We start from the raw sequence: 13,047 nt of genomic DNA, 5'->3' as shown, positions 1-13,047 counted from the left end.
ATTTCACTTCTCATAGTGTGACAATCCACCATCACATGTTTACACGTATCTCACAAATTAACACATGTTCAACTTTACACTTATACTCAATCTCAATAACAATATTATAATCTCAAAGCAACATATTCTTCTACAATTCATCACATACTCACAATTTGAATCATCATTTCATATCCTCAATATAACAATTTATATAAAACACTATCACAACATTAGGACTAAAACCCCTTAACTAATATTACACAATTATATCAAAATCATAGGTCGAAATATACAAATATCAAGAGCACAATTTATCAAGCAATTTTCATTAGGACATCAATATTTTATTTATAATCATAAAGGACAAATTGCAATTTAATAAAACATCTCAAAATATAACCCCAATTTAATCCTCTAAGGATCCCTACACATGTACTCACTAATTCCCCAACTGTGAATAACTCATCCCTTACCTCTAAGCGGGCTCACGTGTCTTCAGCCAGCGATAGCAACATCTCTAGCGGTTCCCGGAAATTCTTTCAATTATTCATCCGACTGCTCCGATAGAATTCTCAAACGTCAGAGAGACGGAGAAGAGATTGAAACCTCCACTTGTGCTGTCTTCATGTGATTCCTTTTTCTCCCTCCACGAATATTATCTCACAAATCCCAACGGTGGAAGCGTGCGGAACTGAATTTCGAACAACATATCCAAATTTCACAATAATCCAACGGTTAACGAAACCGGGATCGTAGTTTTACCAAGACAGCTCTGGGTTTCTGCGGGAAAGAAAAAAACTACAATGCGAAGGGTGTTTCTCTCAGTTCAAACATGATATCGAAATTCCCAACGGTGAGAATGCTCGGAATTGTGTTGCGAACATGATACTCAAATTTCACGACGATCCAACGGTGAACGGGTTCGAGATCGTCGTTTTTCTGAGACTGGTTTGATGGGCTGTGGGAAAAAGAAAGGGTTTTGAGAGGAGAAGGGGAAAAACGAAAATGAGGCCAAAAGGAGGCAGCTGACTTAACATAACTATTTATACCTAGGGTACTCAGCCTATTATTTGCTCTATATTTATTTATTTATTTATTTTTTTCTAAAAATATTTTTAAATTTATTTACGAAAAATTGGGATGTTACAGTGAGAGCCGTCAAGCTGATGTGATGACATTGGAATTATTTTGGAAGAGAGTTGTATTTTGTTATCGACTTCTCCATAGTGGTTCCACGATTGTTTTTTATTTGGGCATGTAAATCTCGGATTTAGATACATGTAAAAACTAAATTATTTTTTGTCATGTGAATGGTACATAATGGTTTAAGATATACATACATACATATATATATATATATATATATATATATATATATATGTATGTATGTATGTATGTATGTATGTGTGTGTGTGTGTTTATTTAAGTGTTTGTACGTTGTTTGATGAATGTATATCGCGAAAAATTTACTATCATTTTCATTATCAAATTAATGGAAATTTCATTTAAAAATTAAAATTACGCGTTTTAGAGTTAAGGATATCGTAGCGATGAGGCAGGTCGTTACACAATTATGCTAATAATGTGTTAAATAAAATATAACTCAAAACAGAATACAAAAGTTTGAGAATTGTGTATTTTCTTTCTTATAGGAGTAGCCTATTTATAGATACAAAAAATAACAAGAAAGTTACAAACGATAAATATAAATAAGGAAAGATTATAAAAGATAATAAAAGATATAGACAATCACAAATAGATTATTCATAACAATTTTAGTCAATAATTTAATCTTTTTTTAAATGTATAGACAATTAAATTTAAGTTCAGTATTATCAAAAAATTGTTAATTTTCTTTTTCATAAATTTAGAATTAATTATAATTTTCTCCTCCAAATATCACAATTATCTAATTTTGATTCCTATGTTTTAATTGCATCAATGTTAAATATTTAGGTGATTTGACAATAATCAAATCCCTCCATTAGTTTTTCGCAGCTCAAATACACACAAGAACCATTAAGACACTAAGTTTTTTTTTTTACATAAATATATTATATGTAACTTAAATATGTGGAGAACAAAAAAAATACATGTGTTTATTATTACTGAATAAATAATATAAACTTAAATATATTTTGATCTTTATAATTTATTTATTATTATATATTGATCCTTATTTCTTTAAAAAAAAAACACACAGAATATAATTTTTTGTCCATGTTAATCCTTTTCGTAAAAAAATGGTAACATAACCAAGGGTTATTGACATAAACAAATTTCATATTAGTAAATGATGACATATGACAATGCTATTCTAGCCAAAATGTCATGTAATCAATGTCATATCTTTAGATTATGTTAAATCAATAGTGTTGCATCATAAGGCATATCACATTATCAAGGAGTTTAATTAAAAAATATTAATTTAGAGAGACTACAAATAAAAAAATATAATTTAGAGAGACCAAAAAATATAACTTGCTGGACTTATAGGAAAAGTAACATATTTGCAAGAATGAAAAAGACATTTAAGTATTAAATTAAATAGTAAATATAAAATAAATGCATAAATATAAAATAAACTTATTTTTTTATAAAAAAAAAAACTTAAATATAGGCATTTGAGATGAAAACAAGACAGACTAGGCTAGACTTTGGGTAAGCCTAAGTATGAATTGTTTACTTGTCATAGACCATTTTTTATGACTCAATTTTACCTATTTGAAGAATTGATAGCCTAAAAATCTACTTAACTGGCCGAGCTTGTTTGAAGGTTCGACCCTTAACAAGTTGCTTGACCTATTTTTGTCCCTATAAACCTAAGTAGTCTAATAGGCTAAGCTTGACCTAAGTAGCTGCTTATGACAAGTTCTAGGTCAGGCTTGGTCCTTAAACCAATTAGTTAAGAAACCTTCCTTTTTCTTTCATTCCTTATCCTTTCCCCTTCTTCCTGTCCAACTTCCACCTATTCCTTTTGAAGTAGAAAATTAAGAAAACCTCCACCCTTCTTGGCTCTTATAATCAATGTCAACATGTATTTGATTAGGCAACTGAACCACACACAACTCCATCTAAAAAATGAATAAATTTCATACAATCTTGCAGGGCATTTTCTCTTTGTCACCACCACTGCAACTCAATATTGCAATTCTATGAACCTATCTTGGTGGGTGGTGTTTGGATTTCACTAGTGGCTTCCATGGGTTATTAAGTCATGTTAATTGTGTGGTGTAGACATGAATGGTGATCTAGTACTAAGCATATCGCGACAATGAGCATTATGGTCTTATTACTATTTTTTTGGATGATACCCATGAGTGATGGTGTGATGATTATTTAAGAATGAAACTAAGAATTGGTTGTACAATGAAAATTTAGAGAAATAAAAAATATGACCACTATCATAATAAAACATCCAAATAGACCAAGCCACAAAAATGGGCTTTTAGGTTAGACCTTCAAAATAGGTTAGACTAGGTAAATAGGTGTCATACCCTAATTTCGTCCAAGGACTATTGTTTGTTGATCTTTTGATCCTTACTAGTCGACTTATGGTGTTGAACATCACTTACAGTACAAAACAGGCGATCATTCAATGTTTTGATAAAAAATGCAAAAGATACCAAAAAAGGAGGGCAAAAGGATCATTTTAAGTCTTTTTCTGAAACCTGACTCGCCCAAGCTAGCCTCTGGCTCGCTTGGGCCCCCAAAAGACCTAGGGGTGAAGTAACCAGCTCGCCTAGGCGAGCAAGGTTACTTCAAGTTGAAGCAACAGCTCGCTTGGGCGAGCTGCTGATCAACCAAGTCCCCTCTTTTGCTATAAATAGGCATGAGGGAGGCTAAGTGAAAGGTCCAGGGGGTCCAGAATTGAGAGAAATCAGAGAGAAGAAGAAGAAAGAAGAGAAAAATGAGGTTGAGGTGCTACCGAATTGCGACCATAATCAACTTCTACATCGTTCTTCGTTTGTCATCCGGTTAGTTTTTGTTTTAAGGATTTGAATACAATCTATGGATCCTTAGGGGTCCTCTTTCTTGTTTTGTGCATCTTCATCTCCTTCTTCTATCATCGATAATCGCTTTTCTTTTGTAAAGTAAGTTTTAACCGATCATTAGTGCCACAAGTTCTCTTTAAAAAAGATTGAAGGTTAATAAACAAAATCAAGATAAAACCAACTCATAACTAATTTCTTTTTATCAAATATCAGTTGAGATCATTTCAAGGTCCAACGCCTTAACGATTCTCTTCACTTTTATAATTTAAAACACCGTTTCGAGGTCCAAGGTCTTAAACGACTTTTGTTCGCAATTAAAATCAAATCTTTCAAAAAAAACATAAAGTCAGTGTAACACACAAACTTTCAGACTTAAAGAACTACGTAGGTCTGAGTTCCTCATCGCACCTGAGGATACGTAGGAGCAAGGACAACACCCTTGTCGACACCAAAAAATTAAAAAACATAAAAAGGGAAAATACACAATTTTGAAGTCATGTTTTGCACACTCGATTAAAGATTGTCGTCCCTTGTAATGGACGTGTGGGGTGTTAATACCTTGCCCGCGCGTAAACAACTCCCGAGCCCTCATTTTTAAAATCCGCAGACCCCTTTTTTGGTTTTTTTCTAATGTTTTCCTCGAATAAACGTTGGTGACGACTCCCACGCGTTTTCTTCATGAGAAGACGCTCATTTGGCTTTTCACCTCACACCCTTGCCGAAAGATAAGTTGCGACAATAGGTCATACTCAAATTCATCACTACGAAGTACGAACCTTGCTATGTTTAGGCTTAGCAAATCCTGACTTGACTTTACTTATTTTCACCCCTAAATTATATTCTCTTTTTCTTTTAGCCCTTATAAATTATAATTTTTTTTACTTTCTGTAACTTATATTTTTATTTGCTTTTTATCTATAGTAACATTTGACATATGATGATATGACTTACATGTTAGCTTTGTTGCATAACATGACATTGATGACTTAACATTTTGATTGACAAGACACTCGATGAAATCAATAATTGTTAACCACGTTAGCAATTTTTTATAGAAAAGTCTAATAGTGACCAATAAACCAATATTTTAGGGACATTCTTAAAAGAAAAAATTCAAGGACCAAAATAAATAAAAAATGGACAAATTATAAGGATAGACAGTATATTTAAGCTAATAATATAATATCATAAAATCAAATAAACAATAAATTATATTTTTAATATTATATTTTATTATAACTTCAATTACTTTGTTTTAAATAATTTTTCTTCTATAAAATTGTGTTGTTGAAATGTTTTTTTTCTCTAAATACCTTGCAACTAAAATAAGATATTATTATCATTATAATATTTTTTTTTCATTTCACTAAAAAATTGGTATATATAATTATATCTTTATAACTAATTCTGTAATAACCTTTTTAATTTTAGTATAATATTATTTCCAATATAATTTTCAATTCATTTTTTATTGGATCGTGCCCAGAGATTCATTCTACAACACTCTGATTTTATCAAGCTGATATACTTACCTACTCATCAACAGATTGCTGACATCTTCACCAAGACCGTGTCTCACTACAAATTCTTCGTGTTTTTGTCCAAGTTAGGCCTTCTAGACATCTATGCATCTAACTTGTGGGGGAGTATTACAACCAACTTTAGTTAGGATTATACCATAGTTAGCTTAGCTTGATTAGTCCATCATGATTAGTTGGTTAAGTTGTTATTGATAATCAATTTCTTTTTTCTGTTATAATTCTGTCTAAGCTCTGTGACTAATATTGGATCTGTTATTGTATATATTGTACATTGTACAATGAGCTAAAAGAAATGAGAATCATTTTTCTTTTTTTCAATTACTTTTACCTATGTGTTCTAATATCCTCGTTCGTAAAAACTTTTAACAATAAAATCAGTAAAATATGAGAAGTCTTTCTATTAGTGTCAAGAATGTTGAAAGAGTATGCAACAAATATCTAACTAAAAATAATAATTTTTTTATCAATTCAACACTTGTGCAAACATCTCTTTTATTTTTCCTGAGAAAAAGACGAATTACACTTCAAGAATATCAGTATTATAAAAAGATGTTGAATTTATTTAAAGATTCAAATATTTGAAAAAAGTAACAATGAAATATAAACTAATATATTGAAAATAATATTATATATATATATATATAAACCAATAATCCACAAATGAAAAAACACTGGTAATGCTAACAGCTCTCTACTACCATTTATATTTTTAATTAGAAGTTACATTTATAAATTCTAAGGAAAACAATAGAAAATAAAAAATATATATTACTTTTTCATTTAAGAAAAATGTATTACAGTAAACAATATTTTTAAACTCCTCCAACTAATATCCAATCATACACCATTAACAATGCGGTACAAAAGCTTCTCGATCCATATGTATACATACTTAAATATACGGATAAATGATTAAAAGATATAATTCGAAAGCATAATTCATGACATGACAATTTTGCATAAATTAGATTATACAGAATTCATGGCGATTAATGTATTTTTAAAATGTTCTCGAGAATTAGCAAGGTGACAAAAGACCTCAACAATATTTTTTCAACATTTTCATACTATAATTTTCAAATCGTTTTCAGAGCTTCACCTTCAGCCAACATCCACCCACATCAACAGAAAATAAAAATTTTCTAGTTATGGGTAAAATTGCAAAAGACTAATGTTCCTTAAAACTCTAGTATACTTAATAAACCAGTAACATCCAAATCAAAGAAGCAACGTGCATCATCATCATATATACTATAATCATATAAGTTTTAAAATTGACATTCAGTCAATTAACACAAACAAATTAATGAACACTCCTTGGATACAACTACTATATACAATGAAATGCTTCACAGTAATTAAAAACATGTCTTAGAATGGAGGCAAATATCTAAACCAACTTGTTCTTACACAACAAGCTCAAGTGCATAATATAAACAAACCTTTCTATTTCCTTACTCTTTCAAAAAGTTTATCAACATCATTCTACACCTTAAATGATTACTTGTAAAAGCTGCTATGAGAACTCTTTTATTTACAGCAAAAGGAATTTTTTAAAAAAATTTCCAACTCTCACAGTTAGCTTTTGGTCCTCTTGGAAGAAAACAAGTGCCGAATAAACGAAAACTTTACTTTATTTCGGGTAGAAAAGTCAGTTATGGTACCGTTACTTGTTATAGCCTCAGGTTCGTTCTCAGGTTCTAGCGGCATTGAAGGGGATGGTTGTTGGAGTGTAAAGTGAAACTCATTGAGCAAGCGGATAATCTGACTGAAGCTTGGTCTCATGTTAGGATCTTCAACCCAGCATGATTGTATGATAAAGGCAAGGTCAGGAGATATATCATCAGGAAGGTTAGGCCTCTCTTGCTGCAAACTCAAATGTAAACCATGTTATGATTATCAACAAATCCAATACCATATGATTATAAAGAGAAATACAGAATTCAACAAAAAAAATAAAGAGAAATACAGAAAAAGGGTATTCTTTATATAAATATGGACAATGGAATAACAAATTTTGATGACTTTGTGCCAAAAAATTTGGCTACTTTTTCCATCATTGTAATATCTTGTCAGAAGTTCCAAAAACGATAAAACTTTAATCCTTCAACAACAGGGCATAAATGACACAAGTTATAATGAGGCATAATCCATTATGGTGATCCACGTATCACAATAGAGAAATCCATGGAAGAATTTCTAATTTGCATAAACTTGACAACCAGTCAATTGAAATGATGACCATGTTATGTCAAATTATATACCTTAAATGCAGCAGCATAAGCAGCCTGCAAATTCGACATTCCTTCAAAAGGCATGCGGTTTGTTAGTAGCTCCCACAACACAATTCCAAAGCTGTAGACATCAACCTTATTGTTGTAATGCTTTTTCTCACCTTGACACAATGTCACAGTACTGTATAACTGTAAATACACAAGCTATCAAAAACATATCTTTACAAATATAAACTTGCCTACATGTCAGTGTTGGAATTGGGAATATGTAAATATTATTATATATAAAAAAAAGAAGCTGGGGGAGCCAAGCTCATTACACAACTAGCACAGCTCACCCTCCCAAATCCTTTACTAATTTTTCCTTAACCCCTCCCTTCTCTCACTCCATCTTCTTATGGTCTGTTACTCTCCCTTACTTCCCTTGGATTCCCAAATCCCCTCATCCTCCCATCCACTGCCTCTGCGCCACCTTCATGATTCTGTTAGGATTTCATCCTCTTCCGTAACTGAATTCCACCTCTCATACACCAACATGCTACTGCTGTTGGTGTTAGGATAAAATAACTACTGAATTCTAGTTAGTTTAGTTTGTTACTGAGCAGTTGAGTTAGTTAGCCGACTGACAACTCTATATAAAATGTAACACAAAATGGAATAATTTTATTGTGCCAAATCTCTCAATAGTTGGGCCTAACTTTGACTCTTCTGCTATAGACATTTGTAACAGGCCTATGACACAGGAATCCAGAATACATCTCATAATGGACTGAATCACAAAAGTAAAGACTACCAAATATATTTTATTGAACAAATATATGCTTTTGAAGGATCCTAAGTACGTACTAACAGCAGGACATTTAATTCCAATTTGATAAATGTATTTTTTATGGCTAGAGAAAGAACTTACTTGATTTAAGAGCTCTTTCCTTGAAAGAAATTTAAAAGAAACAAGTTGGTAACAGTGGAATGGACTCAACTAAATAAATGAAAAAACTATAATTACTCTACTGATTACTGTCAACATCCACTTCGATGCAATGTAGTGTTTATATATAATTCAGGAGGAACTACATGAACTCTTTCAAATAAAGACTGATAAACTGCTCAGTCCATGTCTCTGGAAAACCCCACACATCTAAACTGAAATACTGCTTGTGCATATCATTGCCAGTTTCTAGTGTCCTGCATATTAGTTCAGGTCTCTGCAACCTGATGAGTGGTGATTTAAAGTAAGACTGCCACTAATCTGTCTGATATCACATTAAAACTTCGTACCCCATTGCTCAGAGGCTCTTCGCTATGCGAAGGTATGGGGGAGGGATGTTGTACGCAGCCTTACTCTTGCATATGCAAAGAGGCTGTTTCCGGATTCGAACCCATGACCAACAAGTCACCAAGGCACAACTTTACTGTCTGATATCACATTAGTACAATAAATTATCACTTTACACTAATAGTAATGATGAGATAAGATAATAAGCACCAAATAAATACAAGCTTTATTTGACCCTTCAGTGAAATTTTTTGGATAATTGTCAATGGAATGATAAAATCATATTCACACAGCACAACACACCTCAGGTGCCATCCAACGGTAAGTTCCAGTCTCTGCAGTCATCATTTCAGTCACAGATTCTTCTCTTGCCAGACCAAAATCAGCAAGTTTAACTGACTTCTGGTTTTCTGTGAGCAGCAGATTGTCTACATGGTAAAAATTTGAAAACAATTGTTCAAGTGAGTCAGACTACTAGAAACAATCAGTATAGACATATATTTCAAACTTAAAACATTAATGTCAAAAACTATTATGATTAACTGTCATATAGAGCAAAAGCTCCAACCCAGAAATACATGGTAATGTATGTATTTTCACATGAAGTTAAAAGTTTCCTTTCCTTTTCATGATTTGCAGAGAGGATAGTAAACAAGTTTCACAAAAAGTTAAAAACTTTGAACGAAATTTGGCTTTAAAAAAAGCATTACAGGACAGAAGCAGCAACCAGATAATATATAGGGCATACTGCCACCACTATAAAAAACTAGAATACTGTGCCCAAGCTATTCACGGGCAGGAAAAGCAAACAGGAATTGCTTTTTAAAATGCAATAAAATAAAAAGTAAAAAGTGAGAGTGTAGTTGTTGACATGTAGAACTTGTTTGGTGGCTGGACAGATTTATATATACTATTGATAACAACTTTCAGGTATGAATTTTCCTAAAGCAAATCCTGATGTTTAAATAAGAGGAATTTTCTTCTGTTCCTGCAATAACAAGAATGACTAACTTTCAAGTACCAAGAGTAACAATTTAAAATATTGCTTCATTATATGAACAGAGAGTATAGACACAAGGAAAAAAAAGAACTACAGGACAAAGTTCACAATGCCCTCCAGTATTGAATAGAAAGACCAACATATAGCAGAGCAACATAATTGAACCAAATCCTTGCAATCCATAATAAAACAACAAACATTAAATAAAATTTAGCCATTACAGATAATCAGTTATATACAACAAAGATTAAGCTGATAAAAAACATTACAGATAATAATGCACTATATGCACATAAAAGGTACCAACCGGGTTTCAGATCTCTGTGTATGATTCCGTTGGCATGTAACCAATCCATGGCTCGAGCAATATCAAGGGCAAACTTTATAGCCACATAAGGGTCCAATTGTTTAGGGCGTATGGTGGTCAGATATTTTCGCAGCGACAACCCGGGTAACATCTCTGTAACAATCACCATGAGAGGATCCTTACAAGCTCCAATAAACTGCAAAAATAAATAAATAAATAAAAGCTTTATCTTCAATAATAGGCATTCATTAGTCCTATAATAGCATAAATGCCAAAATACCATAACATTTATACTTCAAACTTCAAACTATACTATACATATATATGTCATTTGTGAAACAAATGATACTAAGAAGATACAGATATAGATAATAAGAAAATTGCAGACATATCACAAACAAAGCCTCTACTCACCTTCACCAGATTCTCATGGTGGACACGAGACATCATATTAACTTCCCGAGCAAAACGATTCTCAAGGGCAACTCTTTCTTCCAAAGTACCCCCACGATGCAGAACTTTAATCGCAACAATCTGATCTCTATACCTGGAAAATTATTAACCTACAACTACATAAACCAGGACTCTAGCTGCCAGCAAACCACTAGGGGTATATACAAAATTATACAGTTGAATCGACCACTCAATAGCAATATAATCTTTTTAACAGTAACCACAAATAATGATATCATTGGAACAAAAGTAAAATGTTCAGAGTTAGAAGTTCTTTAGTAAAATCTCCATGTTTGTTTGGAACTTAACGCGTGTTTGGAAACTCATTACAAAACTAGAAATCACGGCAATTATGCTACAAAATGAGGAAGCTGTAACTATTTGCTTCTCAGTAGACATGAAAACCCACATTTAGGATGTGAGATCAAACACTCTATGAGTTAAACCAAAGCAAGCATTGACTTTTCAGCTGTTATTCACCATCTGAATACAATAATTCCAGTAGATATCATTATACAGTTATGAATTACAGGTTAATACATAATAGTGAAAATCCTACACAATTGTCCCACTACTGCTGCGGATTCCATGCAAGAAAAATGATCATCTTTAACTGCTCTTCTGAGCAAATGTTTTGTTGACATAAACTGACAAATAAATAAATAAATAAAATATAAAAATTGAAAATTTAAAGGTACACAATACATTCTAAGCTTTGCCTCACTGACCTTCCTTCATAAACCCTCCCATGAGCCCCCTCTCCAATTTTTGACCCAATAAACAACAGTTTGGGGTCAATCAGAAGATTCTCATCAATTGTTAGCAGCTCCTCTTCTATTGAACCATTGTTGTGACTCACTGATTTTGAATCCAATCCTCTAGTAGTACTGTTCTCATATTCCTTCTCTTCTCCTTTCCCTTTGTTTCTTTCTCTGTAACTCATGCTGCACCCTTAAACTATAACCAAGTCCCTCATTTCAATACCTACCAAGAATTAGAAAGAAAAAAAAACTCTTAAAACAAAAAATAAACCCACCTCCCCTGAATCTTCCTTCCAACATAAACAACAACTCCAAAGTAAAAGGAAAAAAAGTAAAAAACCAAAATTTTCTTCTAACAGCTAACAATCCCCTTCATCCAAAATCAATCATGCACTGCCACCCCCACCTTCAAAAAACATTAAAAACCAAATCTTTTTCATATATTGTGCTCACCCATGTAGCATGTTCCCCTCTTTCAAACCTTTGCTTCATTGAGAAGCTGGCCACCGTTTGAAGTTCATCCAAAGAAACCCATCAAACAATTTTTTTAAAAAAAATGAGGAAAGAAAAAAAAAAAGAAGAAGAAAGTAACTTACAACAGACGCAAACAAAATTTCCTGAGAAAATTGACACACACCCCACAAAATTTCGCCTCCCAGTTTATGTTTTTAAAACTCTTCTAAACCACCCCAAGTCACCAAAACCAGCATAAAAAAGTAGGAAAAAAAAAGTAAGCAGCAATTTTTTTTAGTTTACTTTCTCTATCTAAAACGGGGTCGTTTTCGTTTTTCACTTTCTCTCTCCGAAGAGGACATGTTCCTTCTTTCTTCCGACGAGAGAGGGTTCAACTTCAAAGTGTATCAAAAAATGTCAAGTGTTCGTTTTTCATTTATGTATTTGGAAAAATAAACAAAAAGCTTAATTATCAAGTTACTCCTGAATTATTTTAAATGATTTAATTTAATTTTTAAATATTTAAAAAATTTAATTTAAAGTTTTTATCTTATTTTTTTGTTTTTTATTCTTTATCTTAAAAAATTCAATATGATGTTTTATTTTTTATCTTTCGTTCATTTCAGTCATTTGTTTTTTAAAAAAGTTTTTTTCCTTTATTTTATTTTTTAAACCAAATTAAAAAATTATCAAACAAGTCATTTTGATCATTTTTAAAAGCTTTGATTTTTAAATTCTTAAAAATAAATTAATTTGGTTTAAATTTTAAAAAATTTAAAGATTAAATTAAACTTTTAAAAAATTTGAAGATCAAATTAAATCATTTAAAATAATTTAAGAAAAAATAAATAATTAAATAAAAACAAAGGAAAAATGAAAGTGTAATTAAATAATGAGGCATTATCGTATGACAGAAAAACACGTGGACATGAGAAAGTGACGTTGCCGATTTGGACGCTGTTGGTGTGGAGTCAGTGTGGAGACAGACATCACCGTTAGGCCGGCTCAGGTCGGCTTACACGGCTCCGAGCTTCTTATCCACAAA

At 31.9% G+C, this 13,047-nt stretch overlaps 1 protein-coding gene across 4 annotated transcripts; it reads right to left on the bottom strand.

The window, feature by feature from the left end:
- Positions 1-6,873: 6,873 nt before the first annotated feature.
- On the bottom strand, positions 6,874-12,379 carry LOC100816708 (serine/threonine-protein kinase STY13). Of its 4 annotated transcripts, XM_006573334.4 has the most exons (8): positions 12,146-12,379; positions 12,003-12,048; positions 11,517-11,772; positions 10,750-10,882; positions 10,336-10,531; positions 9,332-9,456; positions 7,783-7,941; positions 6,874-7,384 (listed from the first exon to the last, which is right to left on the bottom strand). In XM_006573334.4, exons 3-8 carry the CDS (start codon positions 11,729-11,731, stop codon positions 7,097-7,099), a joined length of 1,116 nt encoding a protein of 371 aa, XP_006573397.1. In that variant the 5' UTR covers positions 11,732-11,772; positions 12,003-12,048; positions 12,146-12,379; the 3' UTR covers positions 6,874-7,096. The 4 variants fall into 4 exon arrangements, with proteins under 4 accessions (XP_006573397.1, XP_006573395.1, XP_040867207.1 ...); XM_006573332.4 differs by having other exon boundaries at positions 12,003-12,379; XM_041011273.1 differs by having other exon boundaries at positions 11,517-12,048.
- Positions 12,380-13,047: the final 668 nt, after the last annotated feature.

The sequence above is a fragment of the Glycine max genome, chromosome 1 (assembly GCF_000004515.6).
Source record: "Glycine max cultivar Williams 82 chromosome 1, Glycine_max_v4.0, whole genome shotgun sequence".
Lineage (NCBI taxonomy): Eukaryota > Viridiplantae > Streptophyta > Magnoliopsida > Fabales > Fabaceae > Glycine > Glycine max.
This window is presented reverse-complemented; position numbering and strand designations above follow the sequence as displayed.

Bases quoted from the DNA above. Each gene is read 5' to 3' on its own strand.
- LOC100816708 (XM_006573332.4), bottom strand. From the start codon at position 11,731: ATGAGTTACAGAGAAAGAAACAAAGGGAAAGGAGAAGAGAAGGAATAT. The intron at 10,883-11,516 runs GTCAGTGAGGCA...ATAATTTTCCAG, and splicing joins GGGAGGGTTTATGAAGGAAG to GTATAGAGATCAGATTGTTG. The intron at 7,385-7,782 runs GTATATAATTTG...TTGAGTTTGCAG, and splicing joins CTTATGCTGCTGCATTTAAG to CAAGAGAGGCCTAACCTTCC.